This window comes from Astyanax mexicanus, chromosome 1 (genome assembly GCF_023375975.1).
Source record: "Astyanax mexicanus isolate ESR-SI-001 chromosome 1, AstMex3_surface, whole genome shotgun sequence".
Classification (NCBI taxonomy): Eukaryota; Metazoa; Chordata; class Actinopteri; order Characiformes; family Acestrorhamphidae; genus Astyanax; species Astyanax mexicanus.
Window position 1 is genome coordinate 75,892,539 of NC_064408.1, and position 27,266 is coordinate 75,919,804.

Here is a 27,266-nt window from a genome sequence, read left to right on the forward strand (position 1 = left end):
TCTTTCACACTGCTTTGTGAAAGACTTTATGGTGACCTTATTCTACTCCTGGCACAAAAATTCAAGCAGTTCAGCTTTGTTTGATAGCATAAAACCACAATGTAAATTTTACTTAAATATATACTGATAAATAGTAAAAAAAAAAAATAGAAACTGATCATTTTTTAAGTGGTCTCTTATTTTTTTTCAGAGCTGTATTTGTTTTCTGATACATGTTTAAAAATGACAATATATTAAAATATGCAAGTTTGGCATACTTGTGCATTCGGTATTATTTATACAAAGGCAAAAATCCATGAACAGAAAAAGGAGAAAGGCCGACTGAAGGATGTTTGGGGCTTTGCCTTGTGGGACCCAAAGGACAGCCGCCATGATGCAAGGAAGCCAGTAAAGCAAATGTGTGCAAGGCTAAGAGCTAACTCAGCTAACTGTGTACAACCTTTTAAGCTAGCTAACGAAATACTGTGTCAAAAGGACACCACCAATATTGATTAAGTCTTTATCGCATTTCAACAACTGTTACATTCAGCTTACCTCAGTCACACAAAATCTACAAATATGCAGTTTTGTGAAGAAAAAATTGTAAAGACAGAAGATTGATGGGCCGATATTTACCCAAAATACACAAAGTCAATATTCCTCTGATTAGCTTATTTGGTTTAGGAGATAAGCAGTGCTGTGTGTGGATCACTGCTGGGTCACAGGAAGCTGCAGTTCATAATTTAACTGCTAGATGGAGCTCTGGAGCTGGAGCACAGCTGAGATAACTCACTCGAAGATTCCTAATTTCTTGACTTGCTCATCTGAGCAGCCACAGACCAGCTACAGGCTCAGCTAAATTAAGGTACTTTGTGGTGAAAAGAGAATAAAGGTTTAAACCCCAATAACCAGATAATACTTCTCTCTACAGTTCATCTTTCAGTCCAATCAGTGAGTAGCAGAGCTAGTTAGCTAACACTCCTGCAGCAGCCATCAGAAAGCTGAAGGAATCCCGTTTCTGTTTTTAGAGCTGAATAAGCAGCGATTTTCTGTTGTTTCCACCCTGAGCTCCACAGTGAAGTTCTGTTTAGGGATTCACAGACTGTCTCAGCTGGAGCTGAGCAGCAGTGCTAAATTGTTGTTATTATTAAAATAAAAACTTGTGTAAAGATGGCTTATTGAGGCCTCAGATAACTGCTTCATTTGTTGTGTATTTTCTTTCCATAACCTCCTTTCGTAAGAAGCTAAATATTTGTACCTTTTGAAAAATACAAATGTACTTATGATACATGGCGTCACATCAATGTCAAAAGTTGGGGAGGGGTGCAAAAATACCGAATGAAGCTGCGTGTTTTAACATTTTGCGTGTGTAATTTTACGTCTTGCGAGCGCAAATGTAAACTCGCGAGCTAAAAAACAGGAAATCGAGGCAAATAGTGCCGGTGAGCCGGTCGCTCCAGGCGCTAAACTGGGGAGTGTGTTGTTTGGATTTTAGCATAGCTAGCTTGCTTACTCTCCTGCTGTCCTCCTTTCTCGTCCTCCTCCTGCTGTTGGTAGTAGGCGGTCCATCACAAACCATTGAGATATCGGCCAATAGCATTCGCTGAGAGAGGTGACTCTGACCCCGCCCCCCCCAAAAAAAGCCTCACCCAAGCAAAAACAGCAGCTGCAGGTAATTTGCATAGCGAACTAGGAAGACTGTGAATTTCAGAGGAAAAAAAACCCGAGAGGAAAAAAAAATGAAGCTCCAGAGCGATATTTTGTTCAGTGCGCACACGATTCCCTTTTTTTGCTTAAAAAGTTTCACATTTGCACTCGCTAGAGGTAAATTTACACACACACAAAATGTTAAAACACCAATGTTTACTTCATTTTTTCTTTTAACATTGATGTGAAACCATAAATATACATTTTGTTTGTGCTAAAAGAAATGTAAGCTTGTGTACTAAAAAAACCCAAACCAGAAAAAAGGATGCCAGAACTATCTAATAAGACTCAAGAGAAAGTATAAAAACTATGTATCCCTGTTATAATAAAAGGTTGTGCTATGATATAAAGCTATATGCTTCTGTCATGGTGAGGTGAACCAGCTAACAACAGCAGAGCAGATGAGCTAGCATGTTTAATTTTTAAGCATATAATACTGGTTGATAAGAATTACCTGCAGTTTTAAACAAATTAACAGTATCTGTATTGGTACATTGTCTGCTGATGCTCTCCTGACGATAGGGCGAAACATATTACAGGCTTTATACTTTTACTGTATGACAGTAACACAGATTAGAGCTGTAGGATATTAATATATTTGTCAATACTGTGATAAATGACTTCACAATTTGCCTTTCTGAGTACACTGTGGAGATTTTTATGTGGCTATTTTAAGAACACTATTACTGTCATCATTAAATCCACTCAAATATAAGAAACTTTTCCATTTGCCTATGCAGGCCAGTAAAGGTGATGCAGGAACAGTGGACTTGCTACATATTCAATCACTCTGCCTCAGGAGAGGAGGTGGAAAGGAGGGAGAGAGATTTTTCAGATAAACAGACTGAACTCCGCTATTTTTTTCCTCACACTGATACACACATCCACTGCTGATGATCCATGCAGCACAGGTCCCTAAGGAATGCAGTTGTGAGTGAACAGTATAATGAGACAAGCTGTATAAAAGTAACTCATTGTGTGTGTGTGTGTGTGTGTGTGTGTCAGCATTTTCCATTCAGCAGTAAAAGTGTGTGAATCGTTAGTGACCTTGGCTGCTTCACCTTTCTTACATGCTGATTACTAATAGTGGTGGATTAACACGCAACACGACTACACAGCTACCTAGACTTCTAAATAGATGCTAAACTGTTGTTTGTTTGTTTGTTTTCTTAAAAAAACAGCCAAAAATCATTCGTCATCATCCATTATTCGTCTAGGCTTGTATCATCCTCAAACTAAAATTATTAAAAGAAAAACTTGAGAATTTACACAGTGTTTTATAAGTGCATTTTCACAGCTGACAGTCTGGACCAGAGCCCGAACTGAAGCTGATATTTTTGTTAAAATTGTGTAAATTTAGGCCAAGGGGTTTTGGTTTTACACTGCAGTTTAGTGAGTAGACTAAAGAACTTTGCTACATGCAGTCATCAGCAAAAGACAAAACGTGCGACCTTATCGGGAATGGTGGGCTTGTATACAGCTTTCCGATCGGACTTACGTTTTTCGTAAAAACTTCGTAAGTGTACGCTTTTTTGCCCATTGAAAATGAATGGGCAGAACTTTGCACGCCCGTGTGAGGACCTGTAGAACTTATTGAGCTCTTTCCGAAAATATGCATCACGAAAAGATACGACGTACGGATTTCGTACGATTGTCGTACGAAGTGGCCCCATAGGAATGAATAGGGCCATCGGAGGATGGCAGCTAGATCAAAGGACGGCAGCTAGAACTCCAGTACTGTGTGTAATGGAGCCACGGGTCAAAAGTTTGGACACCCCAGAGCCCCAGTACTGTGTGTAATGGAGCTACTGGTCAAAAGTTTGGGTACCCCGGCCAGCACTGCAATCACACTCGCAGTTTCTGTAGGAACTGCAATCTAGTTTTATTTGGGACTGTTTGGTTTGTATAATCTTGTCAGTTCAGTGAGTTGCAGTTCCAGGTGTCAAATCTGACTCCATCTGCATTCACACAGTAGAATGGACGTAACAGATTACTCTCAGATAAACCAGAGTTAATCTACAGTAAAAGCGTAAGCCAGCAGTAGGACCAAAAATGTTTTTGGGTTTCGTTACCTCTTTCCTCTTTTATTTTTGAATGCTTGACCAAAGCCTGCCTCTGCTTACTGTAACAGGTCTGAAAGCAGTTTCAAGATGACCTGGACCACCTATTTTGCTTAGACCAAACTGAAAAGTCTGTAAAAGCACCCATACAGCGTTTTTCCACTCTGGTTCCAAAACCAGTTCCGTTCTGACTTATAAGAGTCGTGGTGCTTTTCAACAAACCAGTCCGCTATTTCCATCTTTTTTTTGTGGAACCATCAAAACGTCACATCTTACGTAATTAACAGAGGGCGTTTCACAGCGGCGGAACTCCTGTACAGACAGACATGTCCACAGATTTCACGGTTTGCACTGAAGAACCTAGTATTCTTAGGTTCACGCTTCAAACAAATGTTCCTGGTGCCACAACCTACTTTTGTTGGTTGAAATGTGGGGAACAGGTTCAAAATTTGTTTTGCAAACCAGAACGTTGCCGGTTCAATGTTGATGAAAAAGCGCTATTAGGAACATTCTTAATAATCTAGTTCCACACACATCAGCACTAACGTACAAGCCTTAAAATTATTATATGGAGCTTTAATAAAGCCTTAAATTGTGATATACATCCAAATTTCAGAAAATGAAAGGAGGTTTAGAATCTAACCAAAAATCCATGTCCATCCACAAAAAATTCAGCATCATCAACAGCAAATACTAATACTAATACTAATACTAATGTTTACACTCATTCATGTACTTATGAGATACATGTTAGGCTACAGGTCAAAAACAATGGCTAGAGGTGCATCAATTTATATGATAATCTGTGCATGTTTATTAAAAGAATTCAGTGAATATCAGCTAATTCCACATTATAATACAATAAATACTTCAAACGGTTTGCTTTGTAGTGTCCTGTTAACAGTTAACTCAAGCTAATATGCTAGTAACGACATGAAACAATATTCTCTACTACAAGTCGATACAATATGATATATTGCTACATCCTTAAATGGTATCTAGTAACATTTAGTCAGGTATATGCACTTAAAAAATTTATACTTTCCTATTTTTTTAATGAGAATGCTTTTACTTATATTCATGTATATCCATAAACTCTCATTCAGTTACATTTTAGTTATTAACAATTAATTAGTGAATCCTGTTGAAGTTCATAATTCGAGACCAGATTTGAGCTAATTTTCATAATTTCATTTTAGACTAGCAGTGCCTTAAAAGAAGAGAAACACAGAATAATAGATTTAAAAGATACAGTAAGATGTTTAGTACCTTTTTTACTATTTGGAAATGTAAGTTTAAGTTAAAAATAAAATAAAGTTAGAAAACTGTAACTTTAGTATCATCCCCTTTTCCCTTATATCTTGGATTTATTGGATTAAAGTCAGTTTGTATATTAGGGTAAAATAGCTATGCAGTAATCAGATTTATTCTAAAAGTACTCTACATTCTGAAGTAAAATAAAACCATCTTCAATAGGGCTTAATTTGCTTTAGTTGTACTTAGCCCTGCATGACTGATTACCATTACTTTAGCCATGGTTCCTGTTTCTAAGTTTGTTCTAAGTTCCTCATTATTCTGTTTCTGTGGTTTGGTCTTGTTTGTATCCTCTTTGCTCCCCTACATTACAATGGCAATAATAAGATTTCATTTCCATTTAAACTGGAGGCTCTGGGACTGCTCTCCCCTCCATTCTAATCATCACTAGGTCATTTTTAACTACCTCATCAGTGTCTGTCGGTCTCTGAGGGAGGCTGGACTGGATCACAAAACAACATCATTACCATATGATAAAGATAGAGGGTTGGATTTATCTACTCATACACCCATTACTGCATGAGTACACTGTTTAGTAAAGTATATTGACTTATTTATGATTCATGGTGTCAGATAACATTTGTGACAATATAGTATTGTAAGCAGGCATTTTCAATTTGAGGCAGAAGTTAACAGAGTGCAGTATATTTAATAATTTAATAACGCATATATGGCAAAATATATATGGCATTCACACAATTATTTTATTTTACATTAGTTATTTTTTGTCTGTAGCAGTTCCACATTGGAACTCCCTATGACGCCAAAAAGAAGTTTTAACAACCACACATAAGGTGTGAGAATATAAATAAGCTAAAACTTTGAAGGCCCTTCATACTGTGTAAACTTTCAAGAAGCCCCACTGCTGACTATAGTTTGTCATAAAGACGGCCAATTATCCAAATAGTAATTAATCCCAAACAAAACAAATGCTGAAAATGCACAAACATTACAGCCTGTTACCAAATTAGGCTCTTGCTAAACAGAGTTAATACACTGTATAACTGGATGTGTTGCTGGTACTTAATAGGGCTGCACAATATTGGGAAAAAATGTGACATATATATATATATATATATATATATATATATATATATATATATATATATATATATATATATATATGATGTGGAAAATGGAAATTGATCCTGAAGAATATCTGTATAATATATGTATAAATGTGTTATATTATACAGATATTCTTCAGGGTCAATTTCCATTTTCCACATCGAGGCTGTGGGTTGGGTCTGGAAAGACAATTCTTAAAGCTTTATAAGGGTCTTCATATTTGCACATAATTTACAAAAATATTGAAAAAAAAAAGACCTTTCCATTTTCATTTCCCCAAAGAACCCTTTTTGCACTTTTTCAGAGTATGATCTAAACTGCTAAACAAATGAGCTAGTTCACATTTAACACAGCTTATAAAAGGTGAACTAGTGACCAGCAGAGGCTGCACTGCTCACAGTGTCTCAGTTGTGATTGCGCAGCATGAAAGTGAAGGTAACTCACTTGTGCATGTGCTCTACTCCAGCAATGATCATGATCCCATAGGTGATTCCACTCTGCATCAGAAAATGAAGTGCATACCTGACAGAAAAATAAAATGAGATTTATATTAAACACACATAAAGACTGATTCAGCAATGTAATACACACACACACACAAATAAACACACCCACAGTTGTTTCAGCAACTGTTATACAGGATCTCTTAATGGGCATTTTCATTTATTTTTGTGCAAGAAAAGCTGGTATCTCCTTCTCACTGTAACACTCAGCACCTCCCTTCCTCTCTCTCTCTGAGATGTAAAAGTGGAAGCAGGTCTGTAGCCCAGCCTAAGTAAACAAAATCCATTTTTAATAGGGAATTTTTGTAGGCTGATGCAACAATCCTAAAGCATACCTTTTTCCCCCTAACAGCCATAAACCTCAAAACTAGACCAATGTTTAATTTTAAACTATGCATCATTTCTCTCCCGGTGTTAGCTGATCTTGTGGAAAACATATTTTAAATTATTCAATATTAATTCTTCCTAGATACCTCATGGCATAAATTAAAGGTCTGCAATATTGTATCGAACACAAACAAAATACCCGTATTTTTGGCTATATGTTTGTAGTTTTTTGTAGTTTGTAGATTTTTTTTTGTGTTACATTACTTATTAATCTTTAAAAGTTAAAAAAAAAAATAATAAAATTTGGAAAATGGAATGTTTCAACTGTTATACTAAATAAAATGTATTTTTTGCAGTGGTATGTTCTTGAAATTAATACAATATTTTTCAGTGTTTTGTCATATTGCTGAGTCATGATATCATTACTGCAAAAAAATATGATGATATTATTTACAGGTCATAGCACCCACCCCTAGCATATATGCCTCAAACCTAAGAACATCTGTGGTCAATTCTTACAGATCTATTGAATCGGGCATAAATTGCATTTATCACAATTTAATTAAGGTTAATCTTTTTTCTGCTTCTTTTTGTTGCAAGATGTGAAATAAACTGACATTACCCATAATTTGCATTTTTGAGAAACATTTGCAGAAGGTCACATAGAGTCTGTCTGTCTTCAGTGTCTTTAGTGCGTAACTATTGATTAAAACATGATTATGACATTTCCAGTCTTTTTCACTGTGAGCGGCTTGCCACCAGAAACAATTACAAAATACAGACGTGCCATGGTTTAACACTCGGGTCTCCACTGACTAGAGACAAAAGTATCACATAAGTGTTCCTGCTGTAATTTTAGTGGCGCCATCAATTTTTAGTGAAGGCAAAAACAGGGAAAAATTTGACAAAGGGGAAGCAACTGTGTGCATTTTATGGTAATATGTACCTATTGTTTATTTTTCATGAAAAAAAAATGAGTTTATAATAGGGGTGCAACACAAAAAAAAATTCCCCTGATATAAATCTGCACTGTTCTCAATATCGCTAGCGCTGAGGAGATCGCTGGTTCAAATCCTGTTCATGTAGCTTGCCATCAGCTACTGGAGCCCCGGAGAGAGCAAGGCTAGAGGGCGCTCTCTCCCCACATCACTTCAAAGGGTGTGGCCAAAGCACATGGCGTCTGAAAGCTGATGTATCAGAACCAAGTCGCTGCGCTTTCCTCAGAGTGCGCTGTGATGATACTCAGCAATGCTGCATCAGCAGCAGTGCGAAAAGAAGCAGTGGCTGACTTCACATGTATCAGAGGAGGCATGTGCTAGTCATCACTCCTGGTCTTTTCTCCTGGGGTTGGGGCAGTGATAGGGGGAGTCCTAATGAGTGGGTTAGGCAATAAGCTGTGTAAATTGGGGAGAAAATGGGAAAACAAAAAATAAAATAAAAATGTAAGCTGCTATGCAAGTATTAATATTAACTGATTTAACCGCATTGAACACCAGCTCATTATCATTCAAACAACAGCCACTCAAAAAGACTATTTGGAACTCAAGCTGAAGTAAATTTCAAATGGCTAATGCAGACTGGAACAAATTGAACAGTGTAAGAAAAGTGTAAAAATTGTGGTGTAAGCAGTGGTAGATTGTAATTTAAAGAAATAAATGCCTGAACTTGCCAGTTTGAACAGGGCAGTTTAGACAGAGTGAAAAGGAGCTGTGGTGATTGACCTACGTGAAAATATTTGAGGGTTTAAAGGGAATTTACACTGGCTTGTAAGAAAGAAAGCCTGTTGACACAATAGGCAAACATACTGTACTTTTAATTCCTGCAATTATGTGTAAATGTGTAAAAAAGCAAAACTACTATAATATATGCTGGGATTTAATCTTTCATGTCAGCTTAAATGTTCTGCCCTCCACAGGAGCCGGACAGCTGGTCAGTGTGTCAGTAAACATCCATTCAGTGGACTCATTAAGAGCTCCAGCTTTTCTTCTTTCATCTGCTCTCCCCCCTTAAACAAGCAGAGGAGGTATGAACAGACTGAACACACAGCTATGGTGAAAGGGCCTTAATGCTTCCATTAGGTCAGATTCTCTAGAACTGTACGTCCAACCAAAAACCATTAAGACAGAGGGGATGGGCAACATGGCATTAACATAATTTCACAACATTTCAGGGTATTTCCGCGATATGAGAAAATGCAGGAAATATTAATGCATTTTAAGAATATACACTACTGCACCAAAATAAAATGCTGCAGTAAAATTTTACATTTGTATTTACTACAAATTAGGCCTGTTCTGATAACTTTTTATTGGGATTTTTATTGCCCTGGTTAATGCAAGATATGGCTAAAATATTGGTAAGGTTTATTTGTACATTCATATGTAAACATTTAGTAAAAAAAAAAAACATTCCGTGTGTGACTCTGGTTTTGTATAAAATAATTATTACGAAAATATACAAACGATCTACCACAATATGCAGAATATTTAATGCATGTATATAAACCACAACGATAAATACCCCTAAGGCTTAACAATAAATAGCATAACAAATAGTCTGCTTTCAAGACAGAAAACAGATTTTTTTTATATACATATATTTTTACAATACAGATTTTTTTTTTCATTTAAATTACAACAGTGCTATTGTGTACAATACAATATGGCAGACTCCTATAAAATACTGTTATTTTTTTGGAGTGTAGAACTACAGTCCATAAATTATGTTACAAAAACCAACACTGTTTATGTCCTGTTAGGTATTACATACATGGTTTTTTGCATGTACCTTTAGTTGGACCTTTTTAAACAGTTCAGTGTCTCTTTAGAGCTGAGAATTATCCACTAGGCACTCAGTACTACAGCATATGTGCTACAGCATGTTTGTATCTTTATGACCTTGAAAGGTACATGTTGGTCATCAGGGGCGTAGCAGCAAATTCGGGGCCCTGTACACTCTCAGTGACAGTGGGCCCCTATCCATGCCAGTACACAAGGAACGTGAGCAAAAATTTTCATGGGCCCCTCTCTCTACTTGGGCCCTGGGTGGTCAGGTCCACTTTTCCCCCCACTACCACGCCCATGTTGGTCATGTTGTGCCTGAGCATCACTATGGTTTGTGAACCCAAATAGGAACTCCATGCAAATGAAGCAGCACAAGGTGAAGTGCTAGATTAGGTTTTGCATATAAACCCACATAAAAGGCATGTTATAAATGTCATAGCAGTCATGACCTTGACAATCATAGCTCTGATGCTGTATGGCCACAGAGGAGTCCATCATGTTAAAGCTCTAGAAGGCACTTTACTGTAGGCTCACAGTTATCATCTTCAGGTATAAAGCTGGTTGTACGTAATGGAGTACATTAATGGGAGCAGCCATTTGTGCCTGTGCTGTTGGTGTCCTTGGCCTTTTTAAGTGCACAGTTTCATGATGCACCATTACACTTAGGGAAGCTGTTTAATCCTTAAACCTATATGTCAATTACTTACAACCCCTGCTTACGTTTTCCTTGTCTAGTTCATCTTTTTTGTTAGTTTTTTAGCATAAATGATCAAACTATTATTATTATTTTAAAATGTTCTGATTGTTTCACTCTTGTTTGGTAAGTTGTGGGAAAAACAATGCTGTACTTTTAACAATTCATAGTATGTGCATACTGTTAATTAAACACTACATATCAGATTTCCAGACAGGGATTTTGCCTTGTTATATTTTATGTTTTCATTTCAATAGAAAATCCCCAATCACAATGCTGTGCTGTCCTTCAATTAAACCTTCCCTAAAGTCATTAAATGGCATGCATGCCCTAGTCATGTAAAGAAGCATGCAGACATTGGGGACTAGTAAAAAAAAAAGTAGAATATGACATATTTCCTGAAGATTTAAGCTCAAATATCAAACATTCTCTTTACGTTATTAAGCAATTAAAAGTTAGGCAAATTGACCCTGCATGGTCAGTTCTTGGTATTACTCTTTTGCTGTATATCACATCGTATAAACAGTTTTTGAAGCAGCTACGAGATGTTCAATTATTGTTTTGGAAATTTTTCATCTATTCTTCCTTACAAACGTTTTCTATTTACATAAGATTCCTGTCATCTTGTTGCATCATGTTCTTTTCAAGAAATACTGCATCCTTTTTTTTAAATATATTTTAGCCTAAATGTTTTTAACATCAGTTCACAAGATTTGTTTCTAAAGAACATTAGACAATTTTTGGGTGTTTTCACGCCTACACTTTTTTAGTCCTGTTAAAGTGGACTCTGGTTTGTTCTGTCTCAGTCTTGTTTCAAATTAACTCTGCAGCAGCTTTTTTTTTTTTTTTTTACCTTGATTCGATCCAACCATCAGTTGTACTCCACAAGTTTGAGCTAAATGGCTTTTCAGGTGCAGTTTAACTTGAATTATAACCCAGATAGTTACTACAGCTATAAAGAAATGTCACCTCCACTGTTGCAAGTTAAAATGATCAGAAATACACACCATCCCATTACACAGGATCTTACTCCTGTATTTACTTTCTTGATCCTGGTCCAGGCAGGTCTGACCAATAAGAGGAGAGAACATTCTCACTATATTTGTTGTCATGTATTTTAGGCAGGAAGGGGTTTTCCTTGTCTAAAAACAAAAGAAACCAGGGGGAAAATAAATAAAATTGTGATGTTGAAACTATAATAAATGATATGATATATTTCTTTAGAAATCTGTATTCTGCTACTGCAGTAAATGCAGTGCCTCTGCTTTTAAAAGTAATGAGATGAGGTTGATCTGACTTTTACATGGGCGCTACAAATGGTGCCTACAAGGAAATAAACACACAGAGACACAGATACAAGATAAATACACACATCCTGCGCACAATGTGACACTTTAATGGGGGTTTGTAAACATGTCGCAACTAATTAGAGACTGCTACTTGCCCGGGTGTCCATGCCTTATTAATATGAGTAAACCTTATTGATCGGTTTGTTCTATTAAATCACATCTGCTAACAAGTCAAAGACACAGTTGTTCAAACATCGATATAGCCTTGAGAATATTTGCACTGATTTATGTAACATTAGCAGCAAAGCTTTTCTTTGCTCTGTAAATAGCACAGGGTTTCGAAAACCTGATATAGGACTAGGCTTGCTCTTCACCAATCCAAACAGCACTACAGATGTTTTATAAAGATTTACCTTCACAAATCACTTTTGATACAGTCTTAGTGTTTATTGGAAGGGAAAAAGGGCCATAATAAATAACGCCTTTACACTGACAAGTTTATAGTTTCATAATAGTTACATTTTATTAAGATGAAATCAAATCTATTTACAGTTGTTGTGAAATTGTTGTTAAATGCTTAGATCTTCCATGAATTCACCATTGTGCTTAACAACTGAAGAGTTATTCTTTTCAGCAAAGTTCTGAATCATTTTTCTCCAAACATGTTTTTGCTCATTTCAGCCAAAAAGTTATATATGACTTGTGCATCAGGCATAGTGCATAGGTTTCTTGAATTTTTTGCCAAGAACAAATTATTTTCTGTTGACTCTCACATAAAGGTCATATTTGTGCAGGTGTTGCAGCACAGTACAAGTCCATCCCCACTCCAGAATGTAATTTCCTGCAGATATAAGGTTCTAGAAATCCAATGAGCAGTTTAATGTGAATATTTTCCATATCATTCAGACTTCACATTTACCTTTACTGATCTTATTAACAATTATATCTTAACTCCATAACAAACTAAGTAACCACCAAAACCACATTAACTATCTAAATGATTTGGAATACTCTTTCAGACCTTTATGTTCCTAATGAGCATCCATTTATTAATATTTTTGTTGGGGCGAGGGTTAAGCAGTCACCAATTTTAAAATGCACTGAAAATATCTTCACCTGGATTTTTGTAATAATGATTACAAGCTGAAATCTTTGTAAGTTATCTGAAAGCTTAAATCCACTGTCCATACTTTTGAATGAGTGCTACGTTCCTGTTTTGTTCTAAATTGTACAAAACAAATATAATAATACAACAATCTTCAATAATGTTTCATATTTAACTCATAAAACTTTTCATTATGCCCAAACATCTGCATGCCATTACAAAACCTATAAATAGTGACTTTCTCCAATATCCTGTACTAGCCCAAGCAGTGTACTAACACATTCCAGTAACCTACCTTATTTGAAGAAGGATTTGGAATGGTTTAATACCTTGTTAGTTATTAGTGTTAATAGCATATTTAATAGAGCTCATAAATAGCTTCTTCATTAAGCAATAAAATGGCTTCAGCTTACCATGTACATATATAGTCTAAAAGTTATTGTAAAAGCCCTACTGTAATATTTTTAGATTATTATTAACAACAATGACAGAGCTCTGTGTTTATTAGTTTAAAACAAATTAAAATTAAATACACTTTAAATACAGGACAGACACAATTGACTAGTTATGTGCATCTTAAAATCCATGTGGTCCAGATTCAGATTTTTAAAAAATATATGAAATTGCTCACTAGGAAATGTGTACTATTCAGAATCTTTAAGTAATATACAATATTATCATCAGTCAGCTCAAATCTATTCCCTACTGCCTGTAATGTGCTTGAGTGAAAGATGAAACTCACCAGCCGAAGCAGAAGAGAGCGAAGTACAAGCCCAGTAGCGTGGCCACCACATGCCTGACAAAGGGACTGGTCTTACTGGGGTGCAGGTAGAGGCGGAACCAGAAGGCTGTGAGGAGCGCACACAGCTGGCACACCACGAAGTTCACCTAAAAAAACACAATAATAGAGTAGTGACTAACTTCATCATTAAACCAAGACAACACGATGGGCTGCTTTAACAACACACAGGTTAGATCAAGCTGTAACTGATTATTATATTAAACAAAATGCCACAACTTATCATCCAACATCAATCCTGAGTCTGACTGAATGTAATCAAATTCTCACAGCAATTTTTCTCATATCTACAGTAAAGTCCTGCCAGAAGAGTAGGTTCTGTTATTTCAGCAAAGGGAAGACTTCTTATTAACAGCCTTGATTTTAGATCTAATATTTACAGCCATTTGTGAAAATTATAAAATGCCTTATGGCTGATGATTAGCAGTTCAAGCTCAGCTGTTATTTCCTCAAGGGAACCAAAGCCTGGACATGACAAGAAGCTGAGCAGAGATTATGTAATGTGTAGGTCCACATGGGCAGTTATTTGTCAAAGACAAAATGTTGTAACTTCTAAAAAGCTAAAAATTCCAGATCAGTTTATTATTTCAGACAGGTGACAAACTGAGCTCCAGGCTCACTTTAACATGCCTGTGTTTTGACAGGTGATATTAGTCTTAGAGGAAATAATGAGTAGGAAAGATTGCACTGTCAAAGCCAAGCATGAGGAAGAATATAAAAAGTGTCTAAAGAATGATTCCTCAGCACTTTCGAACAGGATCTAAAAAGTAAAACACTGGTCTGACTCTCAAAAGTGTTCCTCAAACACTACAGTACCCAGAATGCCCTGTCATCCAGATAAAGCCTTATTTTGCTTTTCCCACTCCTGCTCTTAAAAAGGATCTCACACCGGCCACACCTTGCAACAACGTGCTGAAGTAAGAGCGCTATAAGATATTACATATTTATGTTTACATTGATGATGTTAAGTTAAAGCAAGTTAACATTTAATAGAGATTTTATTATTATAGTATGTAAAAAATGCATATATTTGTAATAAATATATACATAATAAAAAAATATTCAGTTCAGTTTGTTGATCAACTCCTCCTCATCTATCTCACACTAAGATGATCGAAGTGTGATTTGTACCATAAGCTGACTACAAATTAAAAATTTCTTTAAACTATTGCAATTCATGCATCCCATGTAGCCTATATTGCGTAGGTCAAATATCAGTTTTAATTTAATAATAAAAACAATAGTTTACAAATGTTGTGTGCAGCAACAGCCTATAGTGTAGCAAGCCCTTTGCCTGAGCTGGAAGAAGGTTTATGACATTACGAGGACTCTCTCCAAGCTGCACGATACACAGTATAGATTATGAATCCTCACTGTGTTATTGATGACTGTTTTATTTTCTTAATTTATTACTCTTAATTCTTAATTAATTCTTAACTAGCATTATTTTCATTTGTTTTAATTTAGTTTATTTGGATTGATGTACTTCTATTATTTTTATGATTTTATTTTTATTTTTTTATCTTTTACTAATGTTCATTTATGCTTACTATTTTATATTTTCTTATTTAATTATGTACTGTTATGTATATGTACTGTTCTATCATCTTATTAATACATTCTATAATGCTATAACATTTTCTTTTTTATATAATTTTTAAAATTCAATCCCTATTTGCTCTTTACTAAGCTACATTGTACATGTTACCCTCAATGTACTCCAGAGTTTAAATGAAAAATAATCACTCCAACTGATCCCACACAGTGAGAAATGAAAAACAATCAAAAATTTATATATTCTGAAACCTCCAAACTGTTACATAACCCTCTGAGTTCTTATATTTACATATACAGCGGCTTTTCTGGAACTGCCACTGTCTGGAACTCAAAATCAGCAAGCCTGAAAGCTAAGCTAATGCTATGCTATGCTAGGCTAAAAACAAACCCAATCTCAGAGAAATGCCACAAGGTAAAGCAGCACTCAGGTATGTGCATAGTTGTCCATGCTAAATGCTAACCCTAACCTGACCAGCTTTAACATCTCCTTAACCCTCACTAAACCAAGAGGTTATTAACATTATCCAGCAAGACCTGAAAAAACTACAAAAACAAATAACAATATTCATAAACACTTAAAAATAGTGTTCAAAACAAAGCTATACTAAGTAATGTCATGCATTGTAGCTTCTGTACGAGCCTCTGTGGTGAACTAAACCAGCCAATTAGAGCAGAGCTCTCATACTAACCATTAAAAACATTAAAGAACAATTTAAAATAAAATGATACAATATAACGTCTATTAGATTATCTCAATTTAAGTATCAGTACTGGAAGAAGAACATGGGTTTGAAGCTGTTGGTACTGCCACATCTCAGACACAGATTTCAGAGAACAGATCTTAGCAGAATGATTAATCTTTTGCTCATGTGAACTCACCACATCATTTATTTACAATGATACAAGCAGGACCTCACCTTGACACATTGAGGGTTCACCAGTGTGTTTTTAATGTATCGCATAAATCAACAGCCCTGACACATTCTCAGATGCTGTACTGAATACTTGAGTTACATACAGCTCTCAATACTATGAGGACAAAATAAAACATGCCCTGCAGTTCAATCTCGGCACAAGGCAAATAAACCCCAAATAAAGTCCCCAAACAGAGTTCTGTGGACAAAAATCAGGGGGAACATGTACAACACAGGGAGATAATAAAGCCCTCCACCAGTTATTCACTACACAGTTCGCACAGACAGGCCTCATCTACAGTCAGTCCCTGCGCTTGTTGTTCCGAGACATCCAATACATCTGTCACACAGCCCAGCTAGGCCCACAGAGCCGACCAAGGGCATTATGGGAGATTCTTGGCAGCATGATGTACAGCCCCCAGGTTATAAGTTGCCTAGCAAATGGAAGGAGGGGGAGACAGAGAAAGAAAACGATGCTGAACAATGCTGGCAGGACGCTGTAACACTAGACCTCCAATTACGTTTAAAAGACACAAAAACAAAAGCTCCATTTGCACAAAAGAACGTCAAGTAATCAAGCAGAACTAAAGTCCTTCTAATCAGAGGAGGTTCTTAAATCAAACACAGGCAGTACAAAGCATATCAACAAAGTTATTGGTCAGATATGAATGACAGATCAAATTATGTAACAAATCCAGCCTGTAACACTCCCAATGTCATCTTTATCATTTTAGCATATTTCTAGAGATTCATCTTTAGAGGAAATATTAAAATAGCAATTTTAAAAATGAGTAGATTTAAATGTATCCATGTTGTAAATTACACTCATATTTTATGGCTTTGCTTATGTGCTGGGTTTTATGCATAAAAATATACATCATTAATTTTAACAGAGCATTTTATTACCTTTATTACATATTTATCATTTAGAACTAAATGATAAATATGCAATTTTTAATAATTTGTACTGTGCCTAAAAAGGAGAAATGACAGTCACAAGATATTCTTAGCAACAGCTGGAATTCATGCATTTCCACAGAATACATTTTGCAGTCTATTTCCCTATCCTACCTATTTGTTTTTGCTCATCAATTGACTTAATGTGACTTAAAGTATGAAGTTACTTTGAGCTTGTCAACAGTGTAAAAATAGGCATTTCTTGCATGGGCAATATTATGCCCCTATCTCTAGCACTGCATGCCTGTTAGGAGCATCAGCTAACAGCACTGTATTTTAGTATGATGGGTTGAACGATTGTGGGCTGTTTGAGAAAGGTTTCTAATCGTTATCTTGTTTCACTACACCCCAAGGTCATTTCACACTGGTGTTCTCCTTTAAGGCTAAGATACATATATGATCTCTGTTCTAATTGGTTGCCTTGTATTGCTCCTTTAAGCAAAGCACAGTGTACGTTGAAACACTTTAGTGTGATCGAGCAGACCTAAACTTTTGTTGGCTGAAGGCAGAGAAATGTAAATTTAAATCGGTGTTTGTGACATCACAATTAACAATGAATTTAAAATAGGCTTTTGTAACTTATTTTTTAAATATGAACTCCACAGACAGCATACTGAAGGTTTATACTGTATATTAGATTTAAAAACTTAGGAAAACCAATAGTAAACACAAAATCTGATCTCAGATGCTGGTCAGCCTGAAAAAAAGTCTGAAAGCGGCAACATACACAAATATATACTTAGTATATAGGAATATACTTATCTCTGCATGTCAAGAGCAAAAAAACAAATAAGATTTTCATCTGTTTACAATACATACTATCTACTATCTGATGCTCATGACAGTACTGGTCCACAGTGAATTCAACAAAAATATAAACAAATTTTTTTTTTTTTTTTACAATATTCTGCAACTGATAGTAAAAAAAAGCATTTTTCCATCAAATGATACATGAACTGTAAAAATGGTGCTTATTCCTATGAGGTTTGTTCCATTCCCTGACTGCCAAAATAATATCACTATTGAAGTTTCACAAATAAAGTAGAGAGAGCAAAGATCCAGAGCATTTTTCAACCAGTGGAGCTGCGCTTAATGTTCAAGTGCCTGAAATGAAAATTCCAAAGATGATTCCTTGGAGGATAAACAGACTTAAAAGTTCCCCCTCAGGACACAGGCTCTTCATTTTCACTGTATGTTGAGCAAACTCAGACAGCTCGTTCTCATTAGAGAGAATCTGAGCCGTTCTCAGTGTGACCAATGTGTGCACATAGTTCATGTACATTAAAGGCCAAGGTCTAGACACCATAACCAACTAAATCCAGCTAAAACAGTTATCATGCTTTAATATAGTAGTGTGGAATAAACCTTACATTTTGTGTGCAATGATTCAAGCACATTTGACAATCAAAACACCAGTAATAATAAACACACAATTAGGATTTCAGTCAGAATTTCGCTCAGTCATCTAGAGACACATTTGATTACCAAGTGTTAGAAATTCGGCCTTCAGGAACCAGGTGTCCGATTCAGGAGTCAGGAGACGGCTTCAGAGTTGACTTGAGTTTATTCACGTGCAGACAGAAAATCTACACGGGCACAGCTTAGTCAGTCGCTCAGAAGCAATCTAACTGGGGATATTTTGAGGGGGCATTATATACATTGGATCCTGCTTTGAACACTGCAGGGTGGTCACTTTAATGGGGGTTTCAAATTAGCATATAAACGATGAGGGTCCCTGCAGAGGCAAGTGGTCAGTTATCAGTTTGGGTCCCTGCAGAGATGAATGGTCAGAGATAGTGGAGGATTGACACCTCAAGTTTTGTAGCAGACATGATGGAGCCACAATTGGGGGAGTAGGAGAGGGTGAAAGAGTTAAAGTATAATTTGTTATGGGCAGAATTCTATCACAAGTATAAATGCATGTGGTTTAAATATTATCAGGATACAATCCAGATATTTGTCACATGAGTTAAAGTAACCAGCTTTGGTCAGTTTTCTAAGACATGCATCCACTATACCTACAGACTAGTTAAAGAAAAGGCCTACAGACTTGGATAACTTAAGGATAACTCAAACTTGGCAAGCAGGTAGTAAAGTGAGTATCTATGCTAAGCTAACATTGCTTATAAACACTTTAACTAGCTAACTGCACACTACTCCAAGATGATAACAACAATCTCTGGGAAGAAATATTGAACATTTTATTTTATTTTATTACAATGGCAAAAAAAATGTATGGCATGCAACATGAACCACTGCCTTAAAGTAAACCAGCCAACAGCAAAAGAGAGCTTGTAAACATGGTTGTAAAATAACATCTGAACATTTTTTACCTCAAAAAATCTACATGCTTAATATTTACACATTAAAGAATAGCTTAAAGTAAACATACTAAATAATTGCATTCTGCTGCACATTTATTGCAGTTACAGGTGACATTTCTAAATCTGTTCCAACACCCAGAAGCAAAAAAAGGTTTTGACAAAAACAACCCTTACATTTTGGGGTTGCTCCAAAATAAACACTGAGGTGAGGGGTAAATCATTATAGAAGGAATAATTTGCAGTGGAAATAATAATAATTATAATAAAAAATAAATACATGGCATTATGCCATATTGTCATATTGCTCAAGCACTTTTATAATCGTGTTGTAGTGCCTGTACAAATGCCCACTCTTCTCACAAAAGCACGCATTCTGTTACAAAAAAAAAAAACACCAACAACCTTTCTCAGTGAAGTGTGGCAGCCAGACTACTGTGCCATTTCAAACAAAGCCCCACCCACAGGAGTGATCCTGGGGCAGAAAAAAAGAGCCGTGACACACTTCACACACTCGCAGGTGGCCACAGACAAAGCCACGAGAGATGCTCATTTTATTGCCCATGTAACCTAAGCCCAAAGAGGCAGCACTCAGACAGCATGTGTTCCTGCGCGTGTGAGGGCGCAAAGATGAGTGTGCTTGCCACCTCCGACTACAGTGACAGTAACACAGACATTTAAACATGCATGAATGCACAGAGCTTCTTAGTTTAGGTCCAAAATTCTCTGAACAACAGCCTTGTGTGAAGCCACCACACACCGGCTCCAGCAAACAACATCCGATATGGCCAACGACAGATGGATAGACACGGCTGTAGGTGTGGAGCTAGTGTATGAATCCGGGATCTGAAGATAGAAGCACAGGAGAGGCACACAGGAGAGCCAGACCAAGTGGAAATAATATACATATCCATTTATTGAGTATTTTAAGGTTCAATTTCTTAGTGTATAAACAGTAAAAAGTAAGTGACTTTGGTTTGGCAGTTCTTCATATTAATTTACAACTCCGTTATTTTGCCTCACAATTAAACTAAGGGATTTTCCTTTTATGAATGGCTTTAAAAAACAGTCTACATCTCCATAACCCCTCACAGTAGCCCTGTAGAATTAAATAGCCTAGCCTAGCCAAGAATAGCCATGTATTAAGAACACTGTCAACATCCTAAAAATTACTGGTACTGTCCTCTCATTAAGTCTCCTCAGTATGGTTTGCTGTTAGCAAACTGAAGAGATTGTAGTGTTTTATTTTTGTCATATGCTGCTCAAGGATTAGCTTTTTCAAAACCTGTAAAAACAATAACAAGTTGTCATTTTTGCTTCTGACACATGTTAAGCTCCAGTTTGGTAATTAGCTGAGGTAGTCTACCTTGTTTTTAATCAGGCAGATGAAAAAATATGGTAAAGCTACTCAGTTTGTTTTTAGCCTAGCGCTAGTGCCTTTTCGACTGGGCAAGGCTTGTGAAAATTTTGAAGGTGTAAATATAAAACAGAAACAGTGAGTGCGTATACATCCATAATTAAATGACTGTAGTTATCTGATTATTCAAATAGTTATGTAAACAGAATACTCAGATTATGGAGTAAGGTATAAAAGATTTCTCAGATTAAGAAATCTGATAAAGAGAGCTACATAATTACTTAAATATAAATAGATATATAGAGATGTGCCAAAATATGTTTCTATACATTTAAAAAAAATATAAATGCCATCTTTTCTTTCCATTTAAGATACTATGTTGAAACCTTAGGTATCGACACAAAACCACACAACCTACGCTTTACAATGAGCTGCTTTTAACAGGATGACCTCATACAGTGAGTGAGCACTATTGTATTTCATGGTAGATTTGTTACAGGAATCTCATCATTCTTTTTTCCCCATCATCCAATCCGACATGTTCTCCTTAGCCTGATACCAATTCCCATCAATAGTAATAGTGATACACCATCTCTAATAATATCAGAATGAATTACAGATCAAAAAATATTTGTTTACCAATATTTGTTTTAAACTTAGACTGACTTTCCCAGAGTTCTAGTTGTTTTGTATCGTCAGACTGCAGTTGCCACAGAAATCACATAACTGTTTGATGACTGTGGCTCGGACTGATCATGCAGCCAGTCTTAAGTGTGTTTCAATTCCCTGTGCTTAAAATGTAATTTGTGTGCCAACATGTGCCATCACACTTGATGCCAGAATTGGTGATAGTTACAGTCAAATGTTGCAAATGTTAAAAATAACATACATTCTATTTATGTCCAGAAATCATGTTTATGTCCAGAAATCAAATTAGAATCAGAATGGAAACCTCATAAAAAGGCCTGAATCCAGTTAAATTCAATTCAGATATCATGTGTCCTTTTGTGCCATCTGCCCTGCTAAAAACAGAACAGTCTGAACAGAGGCTCAAATATACTGGCTGGTAATAATTGTGACTGTCGGTGTCTGGCTAGTGCTGTCTGTGAAAACAGACAAGTGGCAAAAATCACATCCACATTTACTGCATAAGGCCCCACAAACATATCCCACAAGTCAATGCACTATACTTTAGCCTGGACATAGTACTAGCCCCATATCCCATGACATTTTGCAGTGATATTGGAATGATACCAATATAGGCAGGTTAATAAGTAAACTAATAAATATATAGCAGCATCTAATCTATTATTAGATTTAACCGATAATTCAAACCTATTTCAAGAGACAGTATTTTGAAAAAATATTTAGAATACAGTTATTAAATTACAACATGCTATCTTTATAACTGGGATAACTAATAGCATGATGGGTTAAGGGCAGAATGAACGCACTGATCCCTCCATTGTAAAAAGCCTCGTTCTGGGACCCAAGGGGTTCAGACAAGAGAAGGGAGAAGAAGCTGCTATGCTCAACAGGCCAAGTCACCCAGGCCTCCAGGCGGTTTATGTAAGCAGCCATCTGTCAGCAAGCTAGTCTGAAGCTCTAAAATCCAGTGCGATCCTGGAGTCTACCAGGTCAAATCTAATGCAACAAAGCAAACAAACAAATCAATCAAATGAGGATGTTCATACAGAGTTCAAAAGCTTGAGTTCACCTTCAAACAGACTATCTGTCTATCTTTACAGCTCTGGAAAAAAGAGACCATTTAAGTTTCTGAATCAGTTTTTCTGATTTTGCTATTTATAGGTTTGTGTTAGAGTAAAATGAACATTGTTGTTTTATCCTATAAACTACAGACAACATTTCTCCCAAATTCCAAATAAAAACACTGTCATTTAGAGCATTTATTTGCAGAAAATGAAAATAAATATGCAGAGTTTTCAGACCTCAAATAATTCAAAGAAAACAAGTTCATATTCATAAGTTTTATGAGTTCAGAAATCAACATATGCTGGTTTTTATTCACAGTTTTCATGCATCTTGGCATGTTCTCCTCCACCAGTCTTACACACTGCTTTTGGATAACGTTATGCCACTCCTGGAGCAAATATTCAAGGAATTCAGCTTGGTTTGATGGTTTGTGATCATCCATCTTCCTATTGATTATATTCCAGAGGTTTTCAATTTGGTAAATAAAAAAAAAAAAAAAAAAATTAAGTGGTCTCTTATTTTTTTTCCTGAGCGGTATAATGTAGAATGCAAAAGTTAGGGTATCACCAGTGAGGGCAGAGAAAAAGTAATCTGATTATTGATTACGCCTTTAAAAAGTAAAGGGCACTGTGTGTCACAGATATTTTACAAGATGTGGAAAGCTGTTACAGCACTTCGTTTGTCATTTTAATTTATAAAGTCTCTAGGTTACACATACTGAACATCCTGAGAGCACTACAGGACAGTGTGTGAATCTGTGTTCATTCATCTCTGTGTTCATTAGTGCTGGAGATAAAACTCTCCTTTTAAAAGTGCATTTTGCTTCTACAGCTCTGTTGCAACCATTTGAACAATACAAATACTTTATTTTTTATGTTCCATAGAACTAATTCTGAATTGATATATGGAACAAAATGTTATGAAATTGCTGTGTGACATCAGGATTTAACTTTAAAATATTTAGAAGAAAAAGCTGCTCACTGAATTTATATAATTGAAATTTTGAATTTGGCATCAATATTCAGAATTGGGTCTGGGCTCAAATCTCCTGGCATGCCCAAATTTTGCATGTTGCTCCTTCCCATTCTTACTGTATATTTTATATATAAAATAAATAATAACTTTTCTTGCTTAAAATGGCAAAACATTTATCAGATCTTCTACCCTCTAAGCTATTCACTGTAACAGTGACCTTGACCAGAGATGTCCACATTTTTCCTTCCCTTAAACCCTTTGTAAGCTCTCAGTTAGATCTGAGCCTGCTTGCTTTTGAAGGGTGCTGAGACGGAGAGACCGCTGTCTTTATCTGTGTTGTGTTTTGACAGCTTAGCATGTGTACTACTCAGGAAAAAACACCACTAGCAGGAGTCAAAGACAGGAAGAAAAACACTACAAGCTTCAAAAAAACTGTGCTGAAATCCAAGCTATTGTTTTCAAAGCAGCAGGAACACACTCACCACTTTGTGGCTGAATACAGGGTTTTACATCCTTAGTCTTTCTGAATGCCTCTTAACACTGGCCAGTAAAAAGCAGCACTCAGACAACCCTGAACTCAGTTCAACAGACAGAGTACTTGCCTAGGGATGACTCTTAATATACAGACTAGGCCCAGCTGGCTTAAAGGCTCCTAACATCAGATCTAGCAGTCCTTCCAGCCAACTGCATGTCTGCTATATCTGTGTGGGAGCTGCTGCACCAGGATCTCAAAAAAATGCAGCTACATCGTGAGGAGACTCACAGACAGGACTGTGATGTACAGACATACTGCAATAAATACATACTCAGGCTGCAAATGTGTGGCTGAAGCCAAAAATTACCCAAATTAATCATTTGACCATAGGCCAAATACTGAACAGGATTGTTTTTCACTTTTTTATTTATTTTTGCTCAATTTTAGCAATGCATAAATAAATAGCCTACATGTATTTTTCTTACTTGTCAAATAAAACGCAATTAGAAAACTAAATATTCTTAAATATTTGTTGATCAACAAAAAATTGTAACATCTGAGCAGACATATCAACAAAGCACAACACAGCCTTTCTAATGCCGTATTTTTTGGACTGTAAGGCGCACTGGATTATAAGGTGCACTGTCAATAAATGTGTATTTTCTGGTCTATTTAAATACATATGGGGCAATGGATTATAAAGTGCATTATGCGACACGAGTAAGAAACAGGCATGTCTCCATGTTTTTCTTCTAATTCAGCAGGTCTCACTGTAGTTAAGTAAACAAAACTGTAATTCTTTTCTCTCCTGAAAAATGTTTATTTAGGTGAGTAAAGCGCATCTGTTTATTTATGGTAAGATTAGATTTGCAGATTTCCACTAAGGCTAGCCACGGTTAGCAACTAATGCCGCCTGACAGTGCTAGACTAAGTAACCCTGAGCGTTTCGTTAAGCCAGGGCAATATTAGCTATGTCATACATATTCAATTTGGTAAAATAAAGGAAAAACATCATTATTACTTGGTCTCTTATTTTTTCCAGAGCAGTATGTATAATGCAATGCAGTATATTAATAGAAAAGATTCTTGGTAAATGTTGGCTTCCGTTATCTGTTAGCTACATTAGCATTGTAGCTTCAGTGCTTGAACATAGACATAAACATCAGAAACCAATATGATCAAACAGATCTGGGGTAAGTATGACACTGGGTGTTTATCTTGGCAAATAAGATTTTTTTGCTAAACTATTCATTTAAGAATAATAAGACAACAAATACCTGCCATCACTTCTCATGATGACTCTATGAAGACGTACATTATCTCCAGCCCCCTTAGAATGAGCTCCCCCACCTGCCCCAGCAGTCCTCTTTAATTCATGGTTCCTGATGCCTCTAATTACAGTCTGCTGCATGACTGTGTCTGGCTGTTACACGTCCAATATCTAGTGTCAGATTGGAGGAACCTGACCACTGCTCCTGACCTATCAGCCACAGCCTGGACCTTAAGGTGGAGCAGGTTGGAACCAAGCAGGAGAGGAATATATACTGCATGAGCCAGGGAAGGTGTTATCACGCAGTTTGGGAGCAGGTAAATCACATTTTCTGGTTGAGCGACTCTGGGCAGTGCTTCATTTCTAGGACATTGGAGAGGGCTCTTGCTGCACAGTTTATGTACAGTTTAATGTTTTTAATATAGCAGGGTGAACAAAAGAATCATCTGTTTCATCTGTTGTTTTATGTAAAAACCACAACCACATATTGACACCTTAATCTTAATATGAGTCAATTGGTTAGCATGGTCTGCATATTGAAATGATATGTGTGGATGGAGATAAATGCACATTGTGTGCTAAAAACAAGTACATAATATGATTAATGTTTTTTTAGGAACTTACTGAAACCAACCCAGACATGATTTATTTGTTTTTTGTCTTAATTATGGCTGTAAGATAAATCAAATTGTATTTTTATCGCAACCTGACTTTTCAAAGTAAACAGATAATAAAAGCTGTGATAATATCATAAATAACAGTAAACCTAACTGCGTTACCATCAAATAGCAACAGAGGGAGCTCCTCACACTGCAGACTGCTCACTTGGCATTACAAGGCTGGAGGTAGAGTGAGGTAAAGTGAGGTAGAGGTCCATAATGAATACACACACCAAACAACGACTTAACTTGAGAAAAAAATTAGTACAAGCTTGTAGGAGCTTAAACTGATTTAGGATCTGTATATATCTTGTTTCTCAATGATATTGAGATATCCAACAAAATTATTGCACATTGCATTTTTTGACCAGCATTTTTTTGTGTTTAGTTTATTACTATGCAAGAAAGGTTTTTTTTATTTATTTTTCCTATATTTTGATGACATTTTAATAGTACTGAAGTCAAATTTCTGGAATTGCACATTCTCATTGGTTTACCACACAAAGACCACATCTAAACATTCGTTCACCTGAACTAGCTCTCTATCACACTATCAGACTGATCTGCATCTCTGAGCCAATAAGCACACATATTTCAAAATCTGCGAATTTGCTATGTTCAATACATTTTGCACATTAATAAAATCAATACTCCTAGATTAGTCTACATGTAAAATCTAATATTGTAGTATAGTATAGGCTAGGCATTCTAGCCATTTTATGGCACATATATAATGAAAAAAATAGTAGTCACTTAAAAATGTAGCAGTCTAATCTAATCATTTGATCAGATCTAAATAAAAAACACAGCTGCCAGTCTCTAAAGAACATAATCACATGTCTTATGTAAGACAGGAAAACAAACTGCCGTGCCAAAATACATTAACATCTAGGACTGTACATTTACAGGGCAATGCAAAATTATAACAAATAAATTACAGTTCAGAAGAAAAAAGTAATTGTTTCTTACTCTAATGAATAGCAGTATACATTGGACTTGGACAGGTCAGCAAATATTCAGACAGTAGTAAAATCAATATAGCTGTGGTTTCAGGATATCTTGGCATTTTTCCCACTACCTGAACTGCTGTATTAGTATTTCTTGTGTAAGCAAACCCTTCAAAAATTTACAACACACTGCCACAACAGCTTTACTCTGACCATCAACACAAGCACCACAGTACAAGCAGAACAGAAAATGAAGCTTCAAAGTTGTTAAAAACGACAAGAGTTTAACCTTTTAAATAATAAATGCTTAAACAAAGGGAAGTGGCCCATAAAATGTCATTGGATTGTGACACAGACACAGTGCAGCATGGAGCACTGGCTGACAACCACAGGGCCTATTCAGTCTCACAACATGGCCTACTGTCGAGTGCTCAGCTAGAATGCTTCTTACGGCTTGTAAAAACAGGGTCTGCCAACATGAGTTCTGCAGCTG

At 36.2% G+C, this 27,266-nt stretch overlaps 1 protein-coding gene across 1 annotated transcript in view; it reads right to left on the reverse strand.

Annotated features, from left to right (window-relative positions):
* Positions 1-27,266, reverse strand: part of mboat2b (membrane bound O-acyltransferase domain containing 2b) — a 61,285-nt gene that overhangs the window by 18,446 nt on the left and 15,573 nt on the right. Inside the window, exons 2-3 of the mRNA XM_007235243.4 lie at positions 13,572-13,717; positions 6,573-6,650 (exon numbers count right to left, since the gene is read on the reverse strand). Of these exons, the coding sequence (XP_007235305.1) occupies positions 6,573-6,650; positions 13,572-13,717 (224 nt within the window). The remainder of the gene's footprint in view (positions 1-6,572; positions 6,651-13,571; positions 13,718-27,266) is intronic.